Source organism: Anomalospiza imberbis, chromosome 20 (assembly GCF_031753505.1).
Source record: "Anomalospiza imberbis isolate Cuckoo-Finch-1a 21T00152 chromosome 20, ASM3175350v1, whole genome shotgun sequence".
Lineage (NCBI taxonomy): Eukaryota > Metazoa > Chordata > Aves > Passeriformes > Viduidae > Anomalospiza > Anomalospiza imberbis.
In genome coordinates, this window is record NC_089700.1 from 799,614 (window position 1) to 827,303 (window position 27,690).

Consider the following 27,690-nt stretch of genomic DNA (forward strand, 5'->3'; position numbering starts at 1 on the left):
GTGTACCCAAACACACCAGCAGTGCTCTCCTGGAGGCTGCCAGCTTATTTGAATGCCCACCTATTTGAAAATTCCAGTTAATTAGCCAGGAAGTGGTTGTGCAGGGAGTTATGCTCTCGTTAGAATGGGCAAAGACAAATCCTGAGCTTTATTCTGATGCTCACCATACGTTCTTGCTGAACTACAAACATAACAAGAAATGCCACCATGTATCTTTATTTGTCCATAAATAAACTCAAGCTCCCTCTACCAGAGAAAATCCTTGATGTTTGGATTTGCAGAAAAAGACTTTATAAAGAAATTGCCTTCCTAGCACCAAGCTCACGAATCAGCTTAGATTCAGGTTCTGGAACTCCAGATCTGCTGCCATCCTGTTGTGCTCAAGGTGTTAAACACAGCAAACCAAGAAATTAAAGAATTGTGAAATCAGGTATTACTTACACAATATCCTCTGAGGCTCTTGCTCAGCGTCTCATTTGCATATTTATGAATTGCATGTTAGTGCTAATTGCCAGTGACAAGCTAAATATCAACACGATCATCTTCAGTGCTTCCCAAAGTGTGTCTGGAGAGAGTGGCACATGAAGGCAGCAGCCCAGGGTGGGACCCAGGGGAGCTGCCTGTGCACACAGAGATGTCCACACCGAGCCCTGTCCGCATGGCATATCCAGTCACTACACCCCTGCATTTCCTAGGCAGCATTTAAACCCCTGGGAGCAAACAAAAGCATTTTAAAATGGATGAAGTGGTTCAAGAATATCTGTTTCACCTGCCCTCAGCAAAACTCAGGCTCTAGAGAGGCAGATCCTCCTAAAATACTGCTGAAGGAATTGATCCTGGCCTTGCATGAGTGTACACAAATTGGCTGCTGCAGAAATCCACTCCCAAGGGGCAGCCTTGGACTGAGGCTCCAGCCCTGCAGCCAGCTCACATGGCAAACCTCCCCTCCTCCAGATGATTTCCACTCTCCCTGATGAAATTCCAGGAAATTCACAATGAGTTAAAGGTGCAGAGGAAAGGGCAGCAGCACAAACCCAGCTCTGTTTAACTGTCACATAAGGGGGGAGTCTCTGGAAGGCGACAGCAACCAAAGAGCACCACGCTCAGCTGGGAGAGATCTCCTCCCTGGCTAGCCCACAGCTCCTCACCTGCTGCCTGCTATCTGCATGGAAACATCAATGTCATGTTAAAGGCTCCTCAAATTCCTGCTGATTTAGCTTTTAATCACTGAACCATATCTGCTTTGCCTGGTGGCTTGTATTTTTAGTATCTCCTTCCCCCGTTGTTGTCCTCTCTTCCCCTTTTCTTTGAAATACTCCAGTTCAACTTCAAATCATTTGTTTAACACAGCTGCAGCAAGATTTAACAGAATTAGCAAGAACTATATCCCATGCCTCAGGAGCTGGCTGGTAATTCTGTGCATGGATTAGAGAGCAGCAAAAAAAAAGGACAGAGGATAAAGGACAGCTGCCAGAATTGTTCTGTTGCACTAAAAAGCAAAGGGGCACACACAAAAAATTCCTGCCTGGAATTACTGTCCAACAAAAGCCTGTCTGGCTCCATGGCCAGAGGCCACCACTGCCTGTTTGAGATTCATTTTATCATGTGAAAGCAGCAGCTCCCAAGCACAGGCTACTCCCTCAGCCTACAAAAGCATTGCCAGAGCTGGGGAAATCTCCTCTACTATTAACAAAAATAAGTATCTTATTTCTTTCTGTATCTATAATATATAAATAGATGATAATTTGTTTTTATTAATGTAGCTAAATATATTCTACAAATAAGTTATTTGGAGAACATCATCTCTATGTCTGCAAGTGCTGCTATAGCCAGTGAAGGAATTCTTTATGAATGGTCCTTTGAAGTACTTTAATTACCAAGTAGCCAATTATGGAAGCCTAAGTCAGTTTTCACGCTGCCAAGAGACTGATTTTTAGACATGAGCCACACTGCACTTGTTTAGAAGTGAAAATGCAGCTCTCTTTTCTTCAGGTCCCTCTCCCCACATACAAAGCCACTCTTCAGTGACCAGTGAAATCTCCCACTCAACACTGACAACCTGAAAGTACAAACAATTGGCACCAAATCACTCAAACACTCTTCAACAGCAACCCTGAAACTAAAGCAAAGCCAGAGTAACCTCCTGCCACACCCTCACTATGTCCTCATTAGTGCAACTCTGACACAAAATCTTCTTACAGGCAAAGACATCTGTAAACCAAGCAAGTGTAAAATGATAAAAAAACCCTGACCCACACTGCATGGAAAAATCCCAAAGGATTAGTGTCAGAAAATATTTGGCAGCAAGAAATTGGAAAAAACCATGAAGGCCTAACAGAAGAGTGGTTACACCAGTCACTGCGGGGAGGTTGTTGAAGCAGATCTGCTGCCCGAGGATTTTGTTATTCAAGCTTTTCATCTCCTTCCTCCACATCCTTAAGACTGAGCACTTCCAGGGATCCTTTCCCTTTTGTCTCACTGCGGATCAGCTCGTCGATCTCCCTGAAGCAGCCTGGGTCAATAAGGCACACCTGGAATGTTCCACATTTCATCGGTCAGCCAAGAATGTTTGGATTTCATCAGCCCCTCCCCAAGGCCTAACATTCACTTTGATTAAAACAATCCTAGCTAGTTACTGAGGAGGACTCTGAAGAGTTGACAAGCTCTGTCTGGCAGCAATCTTTCCACAGAGCTCTACAGTTCCAGTTCCCCATGCTGAGCATGGCTTTTGCCAGTTGGGATTGCTGGATTCTAATCTGTTTGTATGAAGATTTTAATACCAAATTTTGCTTTACCACACACCAACTTAAAAAAAAAATAATTAGCCACCCTTAAAATTTAGACAAAAAACACCAAAGAAGTAACAGTAACATTCCACATGTGACAGAGACTTATCAGTGTTGCAGGATCATCACTGCTAAGAGGAATTGCACTGTGCAGTCAGCTTGGAGCAGCAACCTCTGGATACCAAAGGCTGCTTCCATGCTTGTATCACAAGGATTGTGTGAAATTAAAAATTCTCAACTGCACCTCTGATTCAGGATCTCTGGTAAGCCTTCAGTTTATCTAAACAACTTCCATCTATGAATTCATCTCCTAGTAAAATGCACATGTGTAGCTCAAATCAAACCTGAACCCCAGGGACTGCTTTTTGCTTACCATTTCCAGGTGTTCCTGGAAGTCTTCACTCTCAGTAACTTTAATCAGTGGCTTGAGCTTCTCTTTCAGCTTCTTGCCTTCCTTTGCTGGCAGGATAAACCTCAGCCTCATGTGAGCACGTTCAATCTGCATGGTCTCCTTCAGCTGCCTGATCACTTCCAGGGCCTGTTGGACAAGAAAAAGAGCACTTGGATACGTGTTTAAAACCCAGCACCTAGATCCAAATCTCAAACCTTTTCCCCAGATTCAGAGCCTCTCTCAGTGCTGGTCACTGCTGCTCTGCTACAGGGAGGTTGCTATCATGCTCTTTTGACAGATGAACAAGAAAAGGCAGACTTCCTGTTGTCTGTGATCACTTTGAACACTTAAAAGCTGTCTGAAATAAAATTAAATAGCTATACTGCACAACACCACAAACCCACATGGCTCAGATGCAAACCTGATATACCACCTCAATTAGCATAAATCATAAACCTTTTATTTCTGTTCTAAGTGTACCACTGTTTTTTTCCCTTTCTTTCTCCCTTTAATAATTCTTAGCAAACACATTGCCTGAGTTTCAGGAGCTGCTTCTCTCCAGCACTCAGCTGCCAGATAGCTGAGTAATTCCTGTGCAGGCCTCAGATCCCGGGGCTCTGCTGATCCCTCTTTGGCTGAGACCTGAGGAATTACACTGGATGGCAGCACCTGGGATACTGCAGGAAACTCACCTGCTGCTTTGTGCTCTTGTTGGGTTTGACAGAGTAGTGGATGTCCTTCATGGCCCTTTCGATAAGGATCACTGTGTAGGGCCGCTTGGTCTCGGGGTTCACGCACTTGTCAGCCACGATGGTGGCGATGTCTCGGAACATCTGCTCCAGCTGTGTGTGCCGCTCCTTGTCCGACACCTGCAGCTCCCCTTTGGATAAAATCTGTTTTATCCACAGGAACCGGTTAATGAACATCGTGGATTTGAAGAGTGACAAGTTAAATTTGACAACTTTGAGTAACTTAGTTAAATTTGACAGCTGCTTGAAAGGTTGTGTGAGATTTTAAGTGCAGCAAACAATAACCAAATTAATAATGTGAATCATTACAACAGACAGCACTGGAAAGGCTTCAGACAAAAAAAACTCACCACAGAAATACTAAACTGCAGCGAGAGAAGCAGCACAGATTTCACAGAATCACAGAATATCCTGAGTTGGAAGAGACCACCAGGGATCATCCAGCCCAGCTCTTGGCCCTGCACAGGCACCCCAACAATCCCAGCGTGGGCATCCCTGGAGCTCCTGGAGCTCTGGCAGCCTCGGGCCGTGCCCATTCCCTGGGCAGCCTGGGCAGTGCCAGCACCCTCTGGGGAAGAGCCTTTCCCAATCTCCAGCCTGAGCCTGTCCTGGCCCAGCTCCAGCCCTTCCCTGCCTCCTGTCCCTGTCACAGAGAGCAGGGATCAGAGCTGTAGACCCTGATGAGGTCTGCCCTCAGTCTCCTAAGGCTGAACAGACCAAGTGCCCTCAGCTGCTCCTTGCGTGGCCCCTCCAGGCCCTTCACCTTCTTTGTAGCTTTCTTTGGACTGTGAAAGCTTCAGATCTTTCTTATACTGTGGCACGCAAAACTGCCTCAGCCCAGAGCAGAGCAGGACAATCCCCTCCCTGGCCCAGCTGTTGATACTGGGCCTGGTGACCCCAGGAGATGGATGTCCCTCCTGGCTGCCGGGGCAATGCTCAAGAGATTTACTGAAAACTTTTCAACCAGAGTAAGTCCACAGTTCATACCCCACCAGTAAGGACTACGAAATTAGATCTGTTAGTAACACCTAAGTGAGCTCTCCAAAGTAAGCAACTGTCCCCTTTTTTCTCTGCATTCTTAATAACTTATTTTATGTGAGGAACTCTTCAGTGCTGGCTGTGTCCAGACACATCAGTGCATGCAAGTTGTGTGTTAGACAGAATTCTTTCCAGCCACTCGCAAATGCCAAATTTAAAACTGTAAAACAGAGCTACAGCTCCTTTTTATCCATTTCTTAACAAACAACCCTTTCACCTATAGCAGCATTCTACAAACATCTTTCAGTGCAAACCAATCTAACTGCATGACTAAATCTCACATCTTTTATAAAGCAAAGTGTGTGAAACCTACCATCTTACAGATTTCTGTCTGGTCATCTGTCCCAAATGCTTTAACCAGATCTTCCTTTTTTGCCACCTGGCCTTTGGAGACATTGACAAACACTGTGTGTGTCTGCAGGACCTCGTCAAGATCTTTCTCCCTAGAGATTAAGACAAATGTAGAAAACTCAGAATAATCCCAGAATGGTGCCAGTTCCACCCCTGCCATGGCAGGGACACCTCCCACTGTCCCAGGCTGCTCCAAGCCCCATCCAGCCTGGCCTTGGGCACTGCCAGGGATCCAGGGGCAGCCACAGCTGCTCTGGGCACCCTGTGCCAGGGCCTGTCCACCCTCCCAGGGAACAATTCCTTCCCAATATCCCATCTATCCACCCCTGTCGTCTGTCAGTCTGAAACCACTGCCCCTTGTCGTGGCACTCCATGCCTTGCCCAAAGCCCCTCTCCCGCCAAGCAGCAATGCCAGGAGCACAGCTGTGCTCAGCGAGGAGAAAGAGCCCCCGCTGCCCCGGGCTGACTCAGCACAGCTGGAACCTCCCAGCACAGAGATGTCGCTGCCCGGGCACGGGCACGGTGCTCCGGTCACCGGCCCCGCGCCTGCTCCCGGGGTCAGATCCGGGGAGCGGGGCCGCGCACCACCCCCGGCCCCACAGCCGAGTCCCGCACGGTCACTGCCGACTTCCCTCCCACACCCCGGGCCCTTCCCGGTCCTCACACGGGCTCCCCTCCCGCGCCACTACCGAGGCCCCGCACAGGGTGCCCGGTACGACCCCCTCACAGCCGGGTCCCCACACGGGCCCTTCCCTGGGCCCCACGCCGGGCCCGAGCCGCCTCCCCGCCGCCTCCCCGGGCACTCACGCTCCGCTGCGCCAGCCCATGACCTTGTTGCGGTAACAGGCGATCTCGAAGCGCTTCCCAGCGCGCCGTGCCCGCACCACGGCCACATTAGTGAGGCGGATCTGGTTGGTGGGGGTGAAGATGGACATGGCGGCGGCCGCCCGCTCCGCCCCCGGCCCGGCAGTGAACGGCGGCCGCGCCGGCACGGGCGGAAGGGGCGGGAGCGGCGCATGGCGGCCTGAGGGGAGCCGGGCGGGGAGCGGGTCAGTGCCGGGCGGGGAGCGGGTCAGTGCCGGGCGGGGGAGCCGCGAGGGGACGGTGTGATGGCTCGGTGTGCGTGAGAGAGAGAGCTGTGATGGCGGGAACGGAATAACCGTGTCTGTGACTGTAATACGTGTGTCCGTGGAGGTGATAACCGTGAGGGGGATATAATAACCGTGTTTGTGGGGTAGTAACTGTGTGTATGGGCTAATAACCGAGTTTGTGGGTTAATAATTTGTGTATGGGCTAGTAACCCTGAGGGGGATACAATAACCGTGTGTGTGAGCGGCTAGAACTGTGGGAGCGTGCTGTGGAGGGAGGTGAGGGTAATGACCGCGGGGGTATTTATTAACCATAGGTGGCGTACGGGGGTAGTAACTCTGAGGTGGGGGGTGTTTAATAATTGTGAGGGTGGTGGGATGATAACCGTGAGAGGCAGGGGAAGGTGGGGTAATAACCGTGAGGGGTCTTTGGGGGAGAAAGGGGCATTAACCGTGAGAGGAGGAGTAACCACGAGGGTGGGGTGTGTGCTTGTGGGGTGATAACCGTAAGGGGGGTGTGTAGTTGTGTAGGGCACAACAGTGAGCACGTGTGTGTGTCTGTTTTGGAGCTAAAGTTCTCTTGAATATGTGTAGCATCTATTGCATTTGAGGAAGTTATATAGTGGTTAAGGGAATTCCTATAGCTGGTATGAGTAAAACTGGGAACACTGGGCAAGTGCTCTTGATTCTTCTCTCTTGTGAGTCTCAGTATTGCTGCTGAAGGGCATCCCCTTAAGCCTTTGCTCTGGTAACCTGAGTACCAGCCAGTATGAGTTTCCGGCCTCTTGGAAATACTTGGATTCTGTGCTCTCAACTGTTATCTGCAAAAACAAGATCTAAGCGGCAGATGACAGTAGAAGGGTGTCAGCTGTGTTCCTCAGTCAATAAGTTCACAAACCAGCCTTTTTGGAGTGCCTGAATATTCCATATGAAATAGATATTCCCAGACACCATGCAGGTGCATTCCTGGCTGTACCCTGGCTTACTGTGCCCTGAATGCTCTGAACCAACCTAAAACATCTCAGTGGTTCCAAAGCAAGCTTCACTTGCATAATAGAATTCTGTGAAGGTGTTTCCAGTTGAATCCATGATTCAGTCTGCCCTTGAAACCCTGTTTGTAATCAGTGTGACATCAAATGTGTGTAAGCAAGGGTTGTGTTCAGCAGAAAGTTCTGTGCAGGTGATTACCCCCTTGGACTGGAGCTTTCTCATTTCAGAGAACTGCATTTGTTTGGCTTGTATAAAACTAAAGCCAGTATGATCCACTGGATGTTTTGTGAGATCTTTTTCCTTTCAGGCACTTGGACAGCACAAGTATTTTCTGCTTTTCCTTGTAACGGCGCTGCCCTATAAGGAAAAACCCAGAGTTTCCCTCTGACGGTATGGAATGCTAACTTGGAGCTCATCTTCACCTCCTTCTGAGGAGGTGAAGGCTTCTTGATTCAATTTTAGTGCCTTGTCTTTAGCCAGAAGCTGTTTTCTGCAAAGCCTGGGCAATAGCTGTTGATGTGAGGCTGTGGGTGCTGTGTGATTATTTTGTGTGTGCTCATTCCATATCCACTCTGTAGGAATCTGTGATGTTCCAGATTTAGATGTCTCAATGGATATGTGGAGCTACTTCTATACTTGCCTGGTGTCCGTATGGCTGCACAGATTTTACATCTATTCTGCTGTTGCTTTTGGGATCAGCCTTTGGATTGTCATTCAGTTCACCACCACTAGAACCAAAAGGAAGGTAACTGAGCCTGTCAGCACTTCTCTCTGAGAATACCCCAAAAACCTGGGTGGAAGTGAGTGGATAAAGGCACCTGCCGTGGGCCTGCTGAGGGTGTTGCAAATCCCAAATGCAGTTTGGTTATCTGGTTACGATCCTCAGCCTGGCTTGGTTGTGTCTGTGGGTCACTAAATACTCTTGTTGCTCTGACATTGGGGCAGAGCTCAGCAGGACACTCCTCACACTGTTCCTGGGAGAATGTGTTCCCCTGGATTGCTCTGTCACTCCAGGTAAACCCCTCTGCTTGTGCCCAGTGTTTGCACCTTCATGTTTTCATGATGCTAATGACAGGGTTGGGATGTTTTTGGGATGGGAGGGAATTGGGCCATGCAGGAGTTGAAAACCTCCTCCTGCAGGTGGGTAAAGATCTGCAGGACTTGGGAGGTTCAGCTGGATCCTGTTACATCCCAGACAAGTGGGTATTGTAGCATGGCTTAGGTCAGGAAAACAGGTCCTGGTATGTTTGTCTGGGTGTGAGAGGAACCAAAATGCTTTGACTGTTACTGAGAGTGGCCCCAGGATTTGAATTTTAAATGCTCTTGGTTTGACAGCCCTTGAAGAAGGGATTGCATGTGACACAGCTCTTGTTTCATAGGGTGAGAAATCCCATAGGAATCTCTTTTCCCCCGAGGGAACATCAGACAAACTGGGAAATGGATGTGCCCCCCCTCAGGCACAGGAGGTCCATGTTGCTGGAGTGAAGATCTTCTATGGCTCTCAGACTGGCACAGCAAAGGTATCTGTACTTTTATTGCACATCAGTGAAATTTCTTTGAAATATTGTTGGGATCGGAGAAAGTTGCTTGCCTTAGAACACTACCCTGGATATAGATCTGGGGGTTCATCAGCACATTCATTAGCTTGATACAATCTTTGCCCAATGTGCAAGATAAGTGAAAAATTAAATAAAAATAACAATTTTCCTCCTCCCTTTAAGCAAGGTGTGCAGTAGAGATTGATTGTAAAGCTAAAAGTTCACTCTTGCACTATAATTTGAATTTTCTGGCAAGGCTTTGTAGAGAGAAGTTCTGGGTTTGGTGCTTTCTCATGACGAAATGTAATTTGTGTGTGTAGCTGTGAAGTGATTAGTCGTTATAATGTTGTAACTCTCAGCCAGTGTACTCCATTTTTGTTTTAATGTGAGGAATTGCAGTGCCAGTGTCCAGGCCTCCTGTGTCATTATTCCTGTGCTGGGAGAAGTCTTGTGGCTGAGCACAGCAGGGCTTGTGTGGCTTGAAGTAATTGATAACTTGCGATATTTCTTTGTTCAGAGATTTGCCAAAGCTCTGGCTGAAGCTGTTACTTCCCTTAATTTGCCTGTGGAAGTCATTAACATGGGAGACTATGATCCAGAAGATGGTTTAGCAGAGGAGGTGGGTATGGCATAAACACCAGTCATAAGTACAAGTTTTTCCTGGAGTTGTCAAGGCTATTTCCTTCTTGTGTTTCTCTCCTATTGTTCTGGAAATCCCCAAAGCTTTGTGTTGAATTGCTTCCCTACCTATGCAAATGTAGTCCATCAGCCCTCAGCCGAAAATACCTAAATTTTGAGAATTTTGAAGCACCAGTTGGACATTTTGCTGTGACAGTGACTCTGTATGAGCCAGTTCTGTAACTCAGGGATGAGCTGGGTGAGAGTGGCAGCCCCAGGTGCCCTGGACAAGGTTCAGAACCAGAACAGGAAGGTGGTAATGCCTCTGCAGCCTTTAGAGGCTTTTAAGATAGAAACTCCTTGTGAGGTGTATTTATGTGGAGTAATCCTTGATGGGTTTTTCTTCTGTCAATATTGATAGTTGCTACTTTAGAGTTCTAATTAATCCTAACAAAATCCAAAAAGTTTTGGTGGGAACTGCATGCTGGGAATTCCTTCAGGGGTCAGTATGAGTTGCCAGCATTTGATACTGCCCCTAACACACCTGTAAATGTGAAGTTGAGGAGCTTGAAGTATTTATCCATGGGGCACTTCCCTGATGAAGGAGTTGGGTCAGGAAGCTGCTGATGGGGCTGGATGTCCAGTTTTGCTCTGTCATTGTGTCCCTGTTCAGCTTGACCTCTCTCTGTTAATTTTAGGTGCTGTGCAGATTGTTCAGCACCCTTGGGATTGTCACCTGCACCATCCCACCCCAGCAGGAGACAGCCTTGTCTTTTGATTTCTCCCAGCTGCCTGGGTGTTTTAAGTCTTTGCTTTCAAAGAAGGTTCTGGAAAATGCAGTGATTTTTTTTTTTCCCCTCTCCTCTCCTGTCCTCTTTGTGTGACCAGGCAAGCAGCAGGAACATCTGTGTGTTTCTGGTGGCCACCTACACCGAGGGGCAGCCCCCAGAGAGCGCAGCCTGGTTCTGCAAGTGGCTGGAAGAGGCAGCCAGTGATTTCCGTGTTGGGAAAAGCTTCCTGCAGGGCCTGAGATACGCCGTGTTTGGGCTGGGGAACTCGGCCTATGTGGATCACTACAACACAGTGAGTGTCCCTCCAGCTCCCTGCTTGGCTTCTGCTCCTCGAGAGCCTGAGCTGCATGAAGTGCATCAAACCTGAATGAGGCTGGTGATCTGTGTGGGAATTGCAGCTGTTGTGCTGACTGGGTGAGGCACTGGGTTTAGGGCATGGGCAGAATATCAGAGCAATTGAGCTTGGAAAAAACCTCCAAGATCACTGAACCCACTGTGTGCCTGATCCCCACCTTGTCTCCAGCCCAGAGTGCTTAGTGCCACATCCAGCCCTTCCCTGGGCACCTCCAGGGATGGGAACCCCAAATCTCCCTGGGCAGCCCCTTCCAGTGCCTGACCAGGCTTTCCACAGGGAAATTCCTGCTGATGTCCACCCTGAGCCTGCCCTGGCCCAGCCTGAGGCCGTTCCCTCTCCTCCTGTCCCTGTTCCCTGGGAGCACAACCCGACAACCCCAGCTGTCCCCTCCTGTCAGGAGCTGTGCAGAGCCACAGGGTCCCCCCTGTGGGAGCCTGTGCAGAGCCACAGGCTGTGGCAGAGCTGTGCAGAGCCACAGGGTCCCCCCTCCTTTTCTCCAGGCTGAGCCCCTTTCCAGCTGCCTCAGCTGCTCCTGGGGCTCCAGCCCCTTCCCAGCTCCGTTCCCTTCCCTGGACATGCTTCAGCCCCTCAAGGTCTTTCTTGGGGTGAGGGGCCCAAAACTGCTCCCAGGACTGGAGGTGCTTCAGCAGTGCTGGTGCAGAGGGACAGTCACTGCCCTGGTCCTGCTCCCACACCATTGCTGGTACAAGCCAGTGCCATTGGCCTTCTTGGCCACCTGGGCAGTTCAGCTTTGAAGCAGTTGATTTCAAATGGGAAATGAGTCCCACAGGCACTGGGAGGTGTGGTAACGCATTTGGTAAATCCTTACTGAGTTCATTTCCCAGCTTTGAAAGCTTTCTGCAGTCACTTGAGGGCACCACACTGTAAACTCGTGCTGCCTTCTAAATGTGGCTCCTTTTTATGATGTGGGTTTTAGCTTTATTCTCTGATGTGAGCTGTGGCAGTATCTCTGCCTGGTCATTGGTCTCATCTCACACAGAAAAATGGCATCACTTGTCACAGGTTATGTTCAGAGCTGGGGCTGCATGTCACACACGTGGCCATTCTGACCAACAAGCACTGCACAGAGCAGTCTGTTCGCAGAGGCCATCCCTTCACCCCATGGATGGCAGAGGGATTTTCCAGTGGAGTCTGAGGGGGTGTGGTGCTGTTCAGGCTGCCCTGTGTCTGTGCTGAGCCAGCACCTGAGAGGGACTCCCCAGGTCCCTACCCTGCAGTGCCATGCAGCTCACTGGCTCTTCCCAGGGCTGATCCTTGCTTTTCTGGTTGGCTGCTTGGTTTAATTTCCTCTCCAACCCTTCCTCTTGCCCTAGGTTGGAAGGAGGATGGACAGGTGGCTGTGGATGCTGAATGCCAGCAGGATCATGACTCGGGCTGAGGGGGACAGCAATGTGGCCCAGAGCAAGCATGGCAGCATTGAGGCTGACTTTGAGGCCTGGAAAGACAAATTCCTGACTCGGCTCCAGGCACTCTGCAGAGGGGAAAAGAAGCCCTGCAGTGGGAAGTGCAAGAAGGGGGAGTGCAAATCTTCAGGGAAGCAGAGCAAGGAAAGCTTAGACCATGAACATGGGACGTCGGAACAGGAGAATACTGAGGTACAGCCAAAATCCTTGAGGCCTTATTTTATTTGGAGCATGGTTTGACTTCTCCACTTCTTCCTGCAGTCCAGAGGGCTGCTGTGGGAGCCTGATACTTGTTCTGGAGCAGGGGAAGAAGAGAGCTGAGATCCCACGGCAAAAACAAGTAGAATGAGCCATCTGAAAGAAGGACCGAAGAATTAGTGATGGACTCAGGCTCAATGGCATTTGTATGATGAGGGAGTCTTGCTCCTGGCTGGGGACAGATGCTCCAGGGAACCAGGCTGGGTTCTCAGTAGAGCCTTTACCATGTCCCAAGGCCAAGGGGACCCTTCAGTTCCCTGTGAGTCATTAACCTGCTTCCACTTCAACCTGGTGAAGCTCAGCTGCTCTGCCTCCATCCCAGGTTTTTCCAAAGGCAGCTGGGGTGTGTTATCTGAGCAAGTCCTATATGTCCTTTGTGTGTGTCTGCCTGTAATCATTTCTCTCTTCTGGAGTGTTTATTGATTGCAGATTTGGACTAAGAAATCCTCTCTATTGCCCTCCAGTGCAAGACCGAGAGCTGCTATGGCACTTTAATCCTCCCTTGAGCCATATACTGTGGGTTGGAAGTTATTGCTGGGTTGAATTTTATAGGAAAGTAAGTGGTTCTTCTGGCTGGGTTTGGGAGTGCTGGCTGCTGCAGAGCAGGAGGAATAAATCTTGCTGTCAGCAAGCCACTTGGGTTTAAAGGGGTTCAGGGTTCCCTATCCATCCTACAGGTTTTGGTAGGCTATTTCTTGTTTTGAGTGGTCTTTACTGATGAGGAGAGCTCATTGCATTGGTTAGCTTGTCTTACATTTACCAGTGAGATAAATTCTTGATTTTTTTTTTCTCTGCTCTCTCCCACAGGCAGAGGAATTGTTTGAAACCAGTAGTGAGGAGGAAGCTGGAGGCACAGATTCTGTAATTGATGTTGAAGATCTTGGCAATATCATGGGCCACATGAAGAAAGCAAAGGTACTGCTGTTAGAGGGGGTATGGACTGGTCAGGTCTTGTTCACTGAGCAGCTGGATTGATTAAAATGAAACTGACTGGATTTGAATCTATAGGGTTTGGTTAGAGGGAGAGTAAAATACGAGCTGTTGAATAACCTGTCGCCAAAAAAGAACATCTTTGGAGGTGTGTTTGGGTGTAGTCACAGACTGACTCTGTGGCTTGCTCACCAAGCAAATGCTGCAGTGGTAACCTGTGACTTCCAGTCTGAGGGAAGATCTACTTGCAGAGCTCACACTGGATCTGACTGCACTGAGGTTCCCAGTGCAGTGGCTGAACACAGCTCCTGTTCCTGTACTGCCTGTGGGTTGTCACTGAAATGCAGGTGTGAGGACAGGGGCAGAGCTGCAGGTGCAGCAGGAGCACCCAGCTGCCAGAGCACCTTGCCTTGGTACTGCTGCCCTAGGGTGAGGTCTGTGCTTCAGACACTGGGCCTGTCACACAGCCCCAGTTCCTGCTCCATCCCAGGCTTTTGCTGGGTCTGTTCCCAGTGGTTCTGTTGGTGTCCCTTTACTGTGCTCAGTCCAAGCTGGGATGTGTCACACTCGCCTCACTCACACCAAGCACTAGGGACAGGGAGCAGCTGCAGGGCCTTGCTGTGCTCCCCAGTCTTTGCTGGCTGAGCAGTTGTTGGTCAGGGTGGGGAGGGGTGGCCTGTGATGTGCTTTGAGCCCACCTGCTGACCCCCTTTGCTCTCAGTGACCTTTGCATGGTGCTGTAATTGTGCACCCCTGAGCTGCTGTCCACGCTCTTCTCACCAACCTTTCTGTAATTACACCTTCCCTACCTTTGGTGTATCTGCACTGTGGGGCTTCTCACAGCTCTTTCCCAAAATGAGGCCCTGGCACGGGGTGCCCAGAGCAGCTGTGCCTGCCCCTGGATCCCTGGCAGTGTCCAAGGTCAGGCTGGATGGGTTTTGGAGCAGCCTGGGACAGTGTCCCTGCCTGTGGAAGGGATGTGAAATGAGATGGTCTCAGGTCCCTGCCAATCCAAACTGCTCTGTGAAAATGCTGCAATGTCCTCGGTGGTCTTAGCTGAGGTGGCACTGCTGGGCTACCTGAAGCCAGGCCGTGGCTCACAGGAGGGTGTGTGCTTGGAGGGCAGGGGCTTACAAGGGGAGCACGGGGATCTCCGTTCCTCCCCTTAGGGAGGGGAAGGAGGTAAATCAAAAGCTGCTGTTTGTAGCCAGCTCTGTGAGGAGAGTAGCCCCAGTGATAGGGCAAGGCTGGCTGCTGTGAGAGGGCTCTGCCCCGGAGCCGGGATCGGCCTGTGCACTGCAGCCCGTGAGGGAAGGCTGGGGAACCTTCTGGCTTCCCTTTGGAGGGAGAAAGGACTGCAGTTCCTCATGGAGAACATGAGCAGTGCTCCTGTCTCCTCTCTCCTGCGCTCACCACTAGAGGTCAGCGGCCAAAAGGGAACGGGGTGCTGCGGCAGCTCTGCCGGGCCGTGGTGACAGCCAGCGGTCGTGTGAAGAATTGGGCATTGAGCTTTCCCTGACTGACAGACGAGTATAGCAGCGTCATGATCGAGGAGCAGTGTAACCCAGGAAAAGCACGTATCACAGGCCAATTTACAAATAAAATGTGAGCACAGCAATAACATACTTTCTGCTGTTCACTGGAAGAAGTCAGTGCTGAGGTCAGTGTGGTGTGGGTTTGTACAGGCAGGGAAAGTTCACTGCTGTCTGTGCCTTGGCTGAGGCAGGATCCAAACTTCTTTCTCCTCAGCCTTCCTGGTGCTCTGCTGGAGTGGGGAGAGGTCTGGGTGTTGGGTGTACTCCTGTTCTGCAGTAGCTGTGACTCTGTGCAGATCATGTTGCTGTGGCTGTGTCCCAAGTGCCACCCTGATCAGAGGGGCAGCTGCTGCCTGAGCACAGACACTCACCTGGAGCTGGAACCTGCAGGTGTTGATCCTTTGAGCCTTTTCCTTGGAGGAGCTGTCCAGTGCTGTTCTGCTGTGAGAGCTGAACACTGCCCTTCTGCAGAGGATCAAATCCTGAGGGGGAAAGTGTTGGTGTGGGCCTGAGAGCTCACTCTGAGTGTGCATAAGGGCGCCTCTGTTGAAGTCCTGTCCCCTTTCTAGGCTCTGAGTCTGCACTGAGTTTTCCTGTACCAGGTGAGTTGTTCTGCCTTTGGCCATTTTACCCATTTTCCCTCTCATGGAATGCTGAACTGTGTAAAATGGGTGTGACACTGTTGTTTTCCCTGACTTAACCTGTTGTCCTCTGGAACTCCTTGTCCACACAGCCAAGTGCTCTGGGCTTTGGGATCTGAACTGCTCTCACACAGGTGAGCAAGTCTTGAGAGAAACTTGGATATCTTCAGGGTTATGTCACAGACAGCTTTTCCTCCTCAGAGTTCCTTGGGTCAGGAATGTGCCTGACAGTCTCCAGCAGGAGTTCTATGGGTGTTATTGTTGGGTATTCACCCCTCTGCCTGTGGGATGTGGAACAGCAGGTTCTGCCTTGTGCACTGTAATTAATTTGAAATGGTTTTGGGTCCAGCTTTCATCTCTTCTGCATGGATGGGCTCTTGTGAGACTTTCTAGCAGGTAAGGCAGCTGTGCAGGCACAGATAGTCAGAATTCCTTATTGTCCTGTCTTTTCTGGGATGGCAGAGTGAGGCTGTGGAGGGATCTAATAAATCCTTGCTCACATCTCTGCTGGTCATCTTAATTTAATTTTGCATCTGTCTTTTGTTGTTTGCCTTGATGGAAATCAAGGCTGAGATTGTCTTACAGCTTTCCCCCCCATATTCTGCAGGTTTGTAAAGTATTGTCAAAGGGCTTGAAGCAGGTACTGGATTCCTGCAGCCACTTGGACCAGGCAGATGGATTCAGGAGTTCCAGGGGAATGCCAGAACCTCTCTGCCAGGTTGAATTATAGCTGTTACAGACTGAGTTAGAGATGGATTTTTGAAGGGCTGCTGAGTGTGAAGTTACACAGTTCATGGTGATGGTGTCCTCTGCACACTGAGTCTGAGCCCAAACTGACGCAAGGTTGGGTAGACATTGGTAATATATTCAAGTATATTAACTGGTAGCTGATCCAACAGCAAATTCCACATGAGATTACCAAATCTCATAATAGGTGCTGATGGCTTTTAATGCATTTAAGAACAAGGTAGACTTTGGAGTTTTGTAGTTGTGGCACACTTTGCCTTTCCTCCAGGGTGCCTCCTTTGATGTGGATTTGTCAGGGAAATTGAACTCTGATGGTGTTTGTGGCCTGCAAGGTGGCATTAATCACAGCCTCACCAGTTCTTAGTGTGGATTATCTCCCCCAGCTGGGAGATCAGCTGAAAGGACAGATCCATCTGCACTCATTCCCAGGGAATGGAATGACTTTATTAACCTTCACATTTCTAAACTTCAGGCATGAGTAATAGCAATAATAATGTCCTGATTCCTTGTTTGATGGGTTTGGAAGCAATCAAATGAGCATATTTGTTGATGCAATTTTGAGATTAAGGCTCATATTTTCTACAAAAAGCAGTGTAATGATGCTGACAGGCTGTTTGCAATATAAAGAGAGAGGGGTTGATAGGAACACATTGAGAGTTTCCAGGAACCAAACCCTGCCCCAGAGTGTTTGGTTTGTGTCCCTCTGTGTGCCTGGGCCCCTCTGGCACTGGTTCTTGAAAAGTCACCCTGGGTTAGCCATTGTAAATCCCACCCCTTCCAGCATTTCCTGGGAGCCCTTGGAGCCTGGGGCTGCTGTGGAAGCCCAAACCTTGCAGGCCCTGGGTGAAGGAACTCTTAAGGAAGCTGGGTTTGTTTGGAGTGGGGCAGTGGGCAGTGTGGTATTTAAGGCCTAAGGTTTACAGACCAAGGGTCATGTGCAACTTTGTGCTACAGCTAGGAACTTTTTAAAGGAGGAAAGAATAGTCAGTGATATGTTAACCAAATGGAACAAAACTTGAATATGTAACTTCCAGTTAAAACAGATGTGGACAGCTCCAAAAGCTTCAGCTTTTAATGGGTGAAGGATTCCTTTATGGAAAATGTGCCCTTATCTGCAGCAGCTGCTCTGGGCCAGATTCTGACCTGTGCTACTCTGGTTCAGAATACAATGTGAGTCTACATTTTAAAATGAGCTTTAAGAAATTAAATTTAACTTCTTGGGGACTACTTTTGTCATTAACAGCAGGATTTGCCATAGGGACACTTTACCCTTCTCCTTTCCTGGGTTCAAATCTTTTTTCTCTAAACCCTGACTAATGGAAAGGATTACAATTGCTAAACAAAATTACAAGAGCTCTTGAGGCATTTTCTGAGTAAGGCTTGTGAGTGATAAAAGGCATAGAAAACCCCCCCAAAATAACCCCCCCAAAAGGCAGAGAAAACCCACCCAAAATAAATATGTAACACAGGTTACATAACAGGTTAATGTAACCTGTGTCTGGATGTGCAGTCTGCAGTCTCTAGCATGTGGCGTGGCAGTGACTTCCTTGGTAAAGGTATTTGAGAGCTCTGAGTGTTTATTTGCAGCCTTTTCCTGACCATGTCCTTTGGTGGAGATAGTCAGGACTGACCCTGCAGCAGCCCAGCCCTCCTGCTCACCATTTCTCACCAACTTTGTGCTCCATTTCTCAGGTGGTTTTCTCTTTGCTGTGCATTTTTTAAGTTTCTTGCTTTTCTAATGACAGATTTGAGCAGACTTCCCGAAATTTTACAAATCAGTGCAGCAGAGCCTCTCTGCTCTGGAGCCAGGTGGAGAGAGCTGGGGGTGCTCACCTGCAGAGGAGAAGGCTCCAGGGAGAGCTCAGAGCTCCTTCCAGGGCCTAAAGGGGCTCCAGGAGAGCTGGAGAGGGACTGGGGACACGGGATGGAGGGACAAGACACAGGGAATGGCTCCCACTGCCAGAGGGCAGGGATGGATGGGATACTGGGAAGGAATTCTTCCCTGGGAGGGTGGGCAGGCCCTGGCACAGGGTGCCCAGAGCAGCTGTGGCTGCCCCTGGATCCCTGGCAGTGCCCAGGGCCAGGCTGGATGGGGCTTGGAGCAGCCTGAGACAGTGGAAGGTGTCCCTGCGATGGCAGGGGTGGCACTGGATGGGCTTTGATGTCCCTTCAAACCCAAACCATTCCAGGGTTCTGTGTTTTTTTGACCACTTGAAAAACTGCTGTTGAAATTAAATGTTATTTTAGTCCTGAACTCATGGAAAGGACAGGAGTGGAGAAGTCTTTACAGAGCCATTTCAAAAAGAATCTGCAGAAGATGGCAAGAGTGTGGAAGGATGTTTGCTGCCTGTTCTGTGTGAGAGAGCAGAAGAGACTGAATGGAAAATCTTCCCAGTTTGAATTTGGACATTTGGGACACTTGTTAACTGTGTTTACTGGGCTTCAGTTGGGATTTTTGTAGCACAGAAGAAAGAAAATGTGAAACTATGGCTCAGTTTTCAAGTATAAGCAGTCCCTTTTGGCTGGGCACAGACACATTGTTAGTTTTGACTCCTTTGGTGCCTTTCAAAATCAGTCTTCATTGTGGCTTGTCCAAGGAAATCTCCCAAATCAAACAAACGCTGGCAGGGTCCCTCAGCAGTGTGTGAGTTGGAGCTGTGCTTCAGCAGCACCTTGTAAAAGTTGCCCTACAGCAGAGCAGTGCTGCTGGAGCTCAGTGCAGCACTCTGAACCCCCCCGTGCAGCCCTGCAGATACATTGGAAAGTTGTGACCTGGGAGGTGTCTTGTCCTTGAGGACTTGGGCTGATGTTGAATCTACAAGAAAATGACGTTGGTGGGATCATTTTTGCCTCTGCATTTCATGGAAGATGCTCAGTGCCCTTTCAGGCTGATGCACTTGGATGGCAGCATAAGCTCCTGTCACTGCTTGTCTGCAGGAGTTTGGGATTAAAATGCTGTAAATGTCCAGAAATCTCAGCACTGACTTTTCAGACAAAAGGAAATGGAAAATTCCCTCCATGAGGATGAAGCAGCAGGTCTGTTTTCCTTTGTTTAGGTGGGAGCTGGGAGCTGCTGCCTCAGGATAACACCAGGGACCTTCTGTATCCTACATCATAGGGAGGGAGATGGGAATTCCATCTCCTTATTTAAAATTCACAGGGGTTTCTACTTTGGGAGAGAAAAGTCCTGTTTCTGAATTTGGGGTGGGTTTTTTTGTGGTTTTTTGTTTGTTTGTTTGTTTTGCTTTGTTTGTTATTTGGTATCAGTCAGAACTTCTCAGGGGCTTTCCCCATTTTGAAGGGAACCTACAAGGAGGATGGAATGTCAGGACATGGAGAATGGCTCCCCACTGCCAGAGGGCGGGGATGGATGGGGTATTGGGAAGGAATTGTTCCCTAGGAGGGTGGGCAGGCCCTGGCACAGGGTGCCCAGAGCAGCTGTGGCTGCCCCTGGATCCCTGGCAGTGCCCAAGGCCAGGCTGGACAGGGCTTGGCACAGCCTGGGACAGTGGGAGGTGTCCCTGCCATACAGGGTGAGCTTTAGGGTCCCTTCTGATCTATTCTGGGATTCTGTGACTTTAGGGCCACTTTTTGAGAGCACCTGCCCCAATTTTCCCTTGTGCCCCAGGCAGCTGAAGTTTCAGTCATGGCCAGGTACTTCATTGCCCCGTTCCCTTCTCACTCCTTTGCTGTTCTCAGCTCTTTGTGCGTCACTGGGCAGTGCTGGGGTGGGTGTGTAGCCTGTGATTGTGTAGACTCTGGCAGCTGTTTTTAATAAGATTTGCTGTCTGTTGGGCTGTTAGCTGGTTCACAGCTCGCTCACTCTGAGTTCTCAGTTCTCCTCTCTGCTGCAGGAGCTCCAGGCTGTCTCTGCTGGTGACTGACAGCAGCGAGGGCCAGGGTGCTGTGGGATTGACAGGGTGTTCTTCCCTGGGCTCAGCAAATTGCAGCTCTGTCTCTGCCTGTCACAGCTGAATTGTGACAGTCACAGCTGTGTTCCTGCAGGAGGATGGTCCCCAGAGTGCACCCTCTGCTCCTGTGCTTGTGTTTAGGGGTGTCTTTGTGGAGTGGGCTCCCTATCCCTGTTTTCCCATGTATTTCAGCCCTCCAGGAAGGTTGTTCTGTAAGGAAAGGAGTGCCATTCCTATGGGCAGCCTGGGGTCCCGCTAGCTCCCCAGATCCCCACGTGGTTCCTGTCTCTGGTGCCCCTGCCTGAGGAGGGGAGGAACTGCCAGCATGTCTGGCTGTCCTGCTGCCCCTGGGGCATTGCTTCCAGAGCTCTGCTCCGTGAAGTTTAACTCTCATTCGTGTAATTCATGAACTTTAATAGTTCATTCCCCAGCTCCTGGGCAAGTGTTGCTAATCCTTCTTGCTGCCAGGCAGCTTTTTCTGACAGCCTGGCCAGTGCTGTTCTGTTAGTGCTGGCTCCAGCCCTGGTATGTTCCTTTTTGCTTAATGCTTGTGCTTTTCATCTGGGAAAAGATCCTGGAGCTTGTAGACGGATGAGGCTGTAAATCATGGCAAGGCCAGGGCTTCCCTTTGTCTGGCCACTGAGAGGTTAGGCAGGAAAGGAGTTGACTCATAATTGAGTGTAAATTTTTTTCTGAAAGTAAAATCTTTTAGGGGAGCTTTTTTTCCCCTGCCATGGCACATTGGTAAATAGAGCCATGAGGCTAAAAGTGCTAAATGCAGTTAATTTAGAGAATCATAGAATAGTTTGGATTTGAAGGGACCTTAAAGCTCATCTTGTTCTATGGGCAGGGGCACCTTCCACTGTCCCAGGCTGCTCCAAACCCCATCCAGCCTGGCCTTGGGCACTGCCAGGGATCCAGGGGCAGCCACAGCTGCTCTGGGCACCCCGTGCCAGGGCCTGCCCACCCTCACAGGAAAGAATTTCTTCTTAATATTGAACCATAGTTTCCCCTCTGTCAGATTGAACCTGTTATTCCTTGTTCTGTCACTCCAGTTCCTGATGCAGGGTCCTGTAGCCCCTCCAGACCATGGCAGGTGCTCTGAGGTCTCCACACAAGCTCCTCTTCCTGAGTCTGAACAGCCCCAGCTTTCTCAGCCTCTCTGTGAGAGTTTCAGTGTCTTTTTTATTTTTCTCCCCCCTGCACGATCACTTTGAAGAGTGTTTGATGGATAAAGTGGGAAACAGGGAGCTGTCGGGCACCTGGCCATCCTGGAGAGGGCACTGCAGAGAGGACAAGTGACAGTAGCACATCCTGGTGGCCACCTTTGGGGGTGGCTGGGGCTGAGTTTGGAAAGCAGATTTGGAGGAAGCGCTTTGAAACGCTGCCACTGGGATTTGTCCTGGGGCAGGGAATGCTGAGGCCCTCACTTGTGTCAGGGGCTCCTGTTTTCCTTACCTTGGGAATGTGCTGCCTGTGTGAGAGGGAAAGGGAAGGGTGCAGAGGTACAGCTGCCTTTATCCACTACCAAACCCCTCCAGCCTGCAGCAGAGCTGTGCTGAGCCTTCCAAGGAATCGGGGTGTATCCAGAGGTTTTCCTCATCTCTGAGCCCACTCCTTTGTGAGCTGCACCTCCAGTTTTTGGCAGTGAAGTATTTCATGGGCCTGAAAAGCTGGCTTTTGTCACTGCTTGCTTGATTTATTATGGAAAGACAGTGATTTGCCTTGGATTTACTGCAGGGCTTTGTACTAAATCACCACAACTGGAGAAGTTTCCTCTGGGCAAAGTTAACTTTTTTCCCCCTCCTGTCCAACCCTCAATAACAGATCTGAAAGGTTTATTAAGCAAATAAGTGAAAATCCCTGTGCAGTGAATTCCATCTCCCACCAGGAGTATGTGCAGCCAATGCCCTGCCAAAGTGAACAGGTCAGGTATTGCAGGACAGGGAAAAACAAACCATGGTTTTGTTTATGGGCTCTCACATCAGGGTGTGGGCAGGGAGAATTGTGATCCTCCCTGTGAGGGGAAAATGATAATTGAACTGTATTTCTGCCCTGTCGGGTAGGAATTGGATGTTGTTCTACTGAAGTGTTTTCTCAGGTGCTGCAGTGACAGGCAGGTAGAAATGCAAATGTTTTTTATGCAGAAGGACTTTGTGTTTAGAGACTTTCTTGGATGGGGTCTCTCATTTGTAATTAATTCAATGACTGCATTTTTAATATTAGGATGTGCTCCATAGTGGAGAGTTAGCTCTTCTGGGAGGATTGACATGGCCTGAGATGGTAAAGCACAGGCCAGGAGATTTAAATCCTGCTCAGGACTTTGAGGGGCTCCCAGATCACAGGATCAGGGAGTGATTTGGGTGGAAAGGGGCCCTAAAGAGGAAGGAAGCCCTGCCCAGGTCTCAGTCTGTGCTAAGGTAGGGCCTGGCGTGAGGGCTGGGTTAAGTGATGGCTCATGGCAGGACAAGCTCTTTATTTAGCACTTGGAAGATGAAGTTTTTTATCTATTATCTCCTTCCTTTCTTATGCATGAAGCTTTCCCAGCAATATTAATATTTTACTGTTGAAGAGTCTTGCTGATAAATTAAGATCAAGGCTCAAGAAATGAGCTTTAAAACCCACTAAATGGCAATTAGTTATTAGATGTAAGCTTCTGGGGGAGTTTTGATGTGAGAGAGAAACCAGTGAAGTCCTGCCTAAAGGCTCAGCAAGCTGAATGGAAGGAAGTAGACGGTGGATACAGCTTTCTCCTTCAGAAAGGACCATGTTGTTGTACTGGTTGTTGAAAAATACATTTCTGAACAACATCCCTGAGGCTGTGGGCAGTTTTATCCAAAATGAGTAGGGAAGGTAATAATCTCTGTCACTAAATGTTTTACTCTCCTATTTCCTTCTCAAGTGTTTATTAGGAGCTCTGTTTTGTCCTTGAACTTCTGTGTGGGTGGGTTTTAATATTCGAATTTATTTTTCTTTGGAGGCACCTTTTATTTTCTGAGCTGTTGCTCAGGTACAGAAGCAGTCTGTTTATGTGCAGGAGCAGCCAGACTCCTCTCCCTGTTTATGAAGAGCAGTTTGGCGAGTCAGGAGCACTGGTTTCCTTAGTGATGCTGACAGTTGGTGAGGAGACTCAAACTGAAAGCATTTCCATTAACTTTTCCATGGTTTTGGCACAAAAGAGGCTTGGATGTGAAATAGCCTCAGTGTTGTCAAGACAAAATGTCCTCTCCTGGTTTGTGTTGTTTATCCATAACTCCTTCAATAAAAGCCATAAAGGACTGACAGATTACAAGTTGCATGAAATATCCAAGTAATTATTTCCACTTTGATGCTTCTTTGTGCAGACATGAAACAATAAATACCCATAAAGTCTCAGCAGTGACACTCACACAGCAGGGGAGTCACCACTTGTTACGTGCCAGGGTTTGCTTCTCCTGCCTGTGACTTTATCCCAATATCTGGAACTCCTGCCCAGGGCTTAGCTGTGTGTGGAAGCATCTGGAAGCCAGACTTCCATGGGCTGCTGCTGGACGGGGCTGTGGGCAGGGGGAGCAGCCTTTTCCTGCAGGCCTTTGCTGTGGCTGAATTTTGGTGGTGCAGGTGGCTGCTGCTCCAGGGCTCCTCTGCTCTGTGAACTCCTGGGAGTGCTCCCTGAGCTCTCCCAAGCAGTGGCACTCCAGGCACACACTGGTTTGGTTATTGTGCACTCATGAAACACTGGGGCTTAAAACCTGGCGTTGCTCTTGGATGAGATTTCACACCCTGGTTGTTAAAATATCCTTGGAGATTTTATTGCTGTGTCAGTGGGACAAATCTGGTGTTCTAGGGGGTATTCCTTTTCCAGTTTAGTGTCCTAAATCACTGCTGGGAAGAGGGATGAGATGCAGGATTAGAGGAATTGCTGTGTGGCACTTGGCTCGGTTCAGTCCAGCAAGTGTGTGGCTGTGCCCCAGTGTTTGAGGTGAGGCCTGGCTCTAACTGGCTGTAATTCCCTGTAATTCTTCCAACAGAGAGAGCAGGAGCTGCAGGAAGGAGCTGCTGGAGTTGAGAGGAGAGAGATGATCACCCCGGCCCTGAGGGAGGCTCTCACTAAACAAGGTGAGGCTCTGCCAGAGCAGCTGGGACACAGCTCAGAGCCTTGGAGCTGGCTTTGAGCAGAGCAGTGGGTGAGGGGCTGCCCTGGGCCCTCGTGGCAGGCCTGACCCGCACACAGGACAGGACACACGGAATTGCTGGGGCTGGAAGGGCCTCTGGAGATCACCCAGTCCAACAGCAGGGTCCCCCAGAGGAAGTGACACAGAATGTGACCCAGGGGGTTTGGGATGTGGCCATAGAGGGAGACTCCAGCCTGCCCTGGGCAGCTGTTCAGAGCTCTGCACTCTGTGGGAAGAGGTTCTTCCTCAGGTGGAGATGGAATTTGTTGTGGTTTGGTTCATGGCTGTTGCCCCTCATCCTGTCACTGGCACCACTGAACAGAGCCTGGCACAATCCTCTGATACCCCAGGGGATATTTTATGGATTGATGGGATTCCTCTCAGCCTTCCCTTCTCCAGACTGACCAGGCCCAGCTCCCACAGTATCTCCTGACCAGGGAGATGCTCCAGACCCCAAATCATCCTTGTGGCCTCCACTAGACCCTCTCCAGTAGCTCCTGGTCTTTCTTGAGCTGTGGAGCCCAGAATTGGGCACAGCCCTGCAGAGGTGCCTCACCTGGGCTGAGAAGAGGGGCAGGATCACTCCCTGACTTGCTGGGAATGCTCTTCCTGATGCCCCCAGCATCCCAGTGGCCCTCCTGGTCCCCAGGACACTCTCCTGGCTCCTGGGCAGCTCCTCATGCAGTGCCTGGAGCTCCCAGAGTTTGAGGTACCTGCTGGGGCAGGTTGAGAGATGTGCCCATGGTCCCATACTCTTCAGCTCCCACAGTGTAGGTTTGTCAGGGAATATTTAAAGATCAGCTTTTCATCTGTTTTGCAACTTAGTCCCTTGCTTTTATCTCAGTTTCAAACTCTGATTTGTTCTGAAAGACTGTTTCCAGAAAAGGAAGTATTTTAAACTAATTTTAACCATCCACTAGATGTTTAGATCAGCAGCTGTCCAATGAGAGCAGTTGGAGTGGATTTCATGTCTTTTTTTAAAACAAAGGGCCAGACTGAGCCTTGCAGTTCAGGAGCCTCAGCTGGGAGTGGCAGAGCCAGGAGGAGGCTGATGTGAGCTTCCTTTTGCTGCTCACATGGAGACTGAAGGGAGTTTAATCTGGTTTCTTTTCTCTCTTGGGGTGGAGCATGCTTGCTTTGCTGCTAAATCAGTGTGATAATGGCATTGTTAAGGTTGCAAAAGTTCTTTAAGATCATCAAGTTCAACCACCAACACAACATCACCCCCATGTTCAGCACTAAGCCGTGACCTCAAGAGCCACATCCTCACATTTATTCAGCACTTCTAGGGACGGGGCTGCCCTGGGTTTCTCTCTTGAAGCTCCTGAGAATGCCCCTGCATCACTGAGGGCTGAGCTCTGGAGTCCTGGCATGTCCTGGGCCAGTCCAGCTGTGCAGCCCAGCCCTGCTGTCCCCAGGGCTCAGCTGCTCTTTGGCCTGAGCTTTGCAGTGCCCAGAGTGTTCTGCCCAGCCTGTGGCTGCCAGCTTTGGTCACTGGGTTGGCATCAGCCTTGGCACAGCTGGGAAGCAAAGTGTGAGGAGTGACCCAAGGGCTCAGCAAGGAGTGGCAGAGACGTTGCTGTCTCATGGCTCTCAGGGAGCTGCTGCTGGCTGGGGCCAGTGCAGGCCTTGGACCAGTCCATCTTTTCAGCCTCACTCCTGAAGGCCGTGCTGTGGTGGCAGTTACTTTGGTTTTGTTTGTCATGCATTTGACTGCATTTTATTTATATTTTATTTGGTTTTGTGTTTAAGGTGGCAGCCTTTTGTTTTAATTTATTCATATATTTAGTTTTTACTAAAGAAAGCAGTGCTCTGTGCTGGCCCTGAGCTCTGTGTGGTGGTTGGAGCATTTCCCCTTGGCTCAGTCTCACCCGTCCCTCCTCGTTTGGGTTTGGGTGTGAATGGAACTGTGCTTTTGTACCAAGTGGCCATTTGGAAAATAAAGCAGTGCTGGAGGGTCACCTTCCTACTGTAATTCTTTTGACTCAAAGAAGGCTCCCCACAGAGCTCTAATTTTCCTTGTGACACTCCAGGGACAGGAATTTGTTATCCAGACAAGTGGGTCCACATTTTCCCTTCCTACAGTGCTGATGGTAGTGCCAGTATTGGAGCCACTGGTAGGATCTGCTTACATAAATCTGCCCTTTCAAAGACTCTTAACTGTTGTGTCCTCACAGCCCAGCTGCCTCTCCCAGCTCTTCCTCCTCTGCTGCTCACCAAATCCTTCAGTGGTCACTAAGCTGTGAAAAAGAGAAGCTGCATTGTGGGGTTTTTTTTATGTCATATAGCATTTTTTCCTGTAAATAACACACCAGGAAAGCTTTTGTGGCTACAAAAATAAAACAATTCCCTTCTTTCCTCAGCATCATTCCCCCTAAAATAACAAGTGCAGTGTAGTCAAAAGATCATCTCATTTACTTTGCACCAACTGGTTTCTTTGGATGTAGGCTCAGTGTCTTTTCAAGAGTATCCCTGAGGTCATAATTAGCCCAAGAGAATGAAAATGAGTATTAGTGGTTCAGGAAGAGCTGTTCTTTGATACTGCAGTTGCATAACAAGAGGTTTTCCTTGGAGCAGCATCTCCTCAGACCATGGATTCACTGTGGGTTCACCTTCAAAGCAATTTACCTTCCTCGAGGTAAAGGGAACAGTGCTTAAGCAGAGGTTTTTATTTTAGCCCTGGCATTGAATATTGGCTAAATTTAGCCTCCCCACTGGGTTGTGGTGGTATGAACCTTTGGAGCTGCCTGCTTGCAGTTACCTTGATAACAGGTACTCAGCAAGAACTGCTTTTGAAAGTCCCAGCCAGAGGCAACACAATTCCAATTCCATTTCCATCAGTGCCCAGCTCCACCTGAAACAGCAGCACAGCTCTGAGGCTTTGGTGAGTGCCAGTGCAGTGGGGAGAGGCTGGCAGTGGTTGTTGGTAGGGTTTGCAGAGCTCCTGGTAGTGCTTCAGTCATTCTGTGTGTCCAGGTAGCCAGAAAGAAATTAAATAAACTGAAAATAGAAACAAGCTTTCCATGTTCACATTTCCTGTGGTGCTTGGTCAATACAGCCCAATTTCACATTTGCTTTTTGCGGGTGCTTGTAAATTTTTCACACAATCCCTTTTGGGCTGAAAGTTGCTTTTGCTTGGTCTGAGTGCCAGGAGGATTTTGTATAGGGTGATGGACTCGTGAGCCTTTCCAGTGTTCCTGATTTCTCAGGAAGTACATTTAAATCCTTGGTGAGGGAGTCTCGAGCTGCTGTTTCATTAGGAAGGAAGAAAGTAGAAAAACACAGAGGGGTTTTCTTTTTGTGTAAAACAAACAAAAACCCAAAACACTCTTCTGTGTGGCAGGAGAGGGTCAGGTTGGATTTTGGGGAAAGGTTCTTCCCCCAGAGGGTGCTGG

General features: G+C 49.3%; 2 protein-coding genes across 4 annotated transcripts in view; one reads left to right on the forward strand and one right to left on the reverse strand.

Annotated features, from left to right (window-relative positions):
* Positions 1-134: 134 nt before the first annotated feature.
* Positions 135-6,288, reverse strand: SBDS (SBDS ribosome maturation factor). The gene is made up of 5 exons (XM_068210114.1): positions 6,123-6,288; positions 5,278-5,407; positions 3,870-4,070; positions 3,160-3,324; positions 135-2,531 (listed from the first exon to the last, which is right to left on the reverse strand). The coding sequence occupies exons 1-5, from the start codon at positions 6,248-6,250 to the stop codon at positions 2,403-2,405; spliced, it is 753 nt and encodes a 250-aa protein (XP_068066215.1). The 5' UTR covers positions 6,251-6,288; the 3' UTR covers positions 135-2,402.
* Positions 6,289-7,942: 1,654 nt separating this feature from the next.
* The window catches only part of LOC137485566 (S-adenosyl-L-methionine-dependent tRNA 4-demethylwyosine synthase TYW1-like), a 100,861-nt gene continuing 81,113 nt past the window's right edge, over positions 7,943-27,690 (forward strand). For all 3 annotated transcript variants that reach the window (XM_068210105.1, XM_068210104.1, XM_068210106.1), the window contains exons 1-7: positions 7,943-8,138; positions 8,773-8,913; positions 9,449-9,550; positions 10,438-10,632; positions 12,030-12,311; positions 13,185-13,292; positions 24,152-24,239. In XM_068210105.1, the coding sequence (XP_068066206.1) occupies positions 8,004-8,138; positions 8,773-8,913; positions 9,449-9,550; positions 10,438-10,632; positions 12,030-12,311; positions 13,185-13,292; positions 24,152-24,239 (1,051 nt within the window). In that variant the 5' untranslated portion in view covers positions 7,943-8,003. The remainder of the gene's footprint in view (positions 8,139-8,772; positions 8,914-9,448; positions 9,551-10,437; positions 10,633-12,029; positions 12,312-13,184; positions 13,293-24,151; positions 24,240-27,690) is intronic.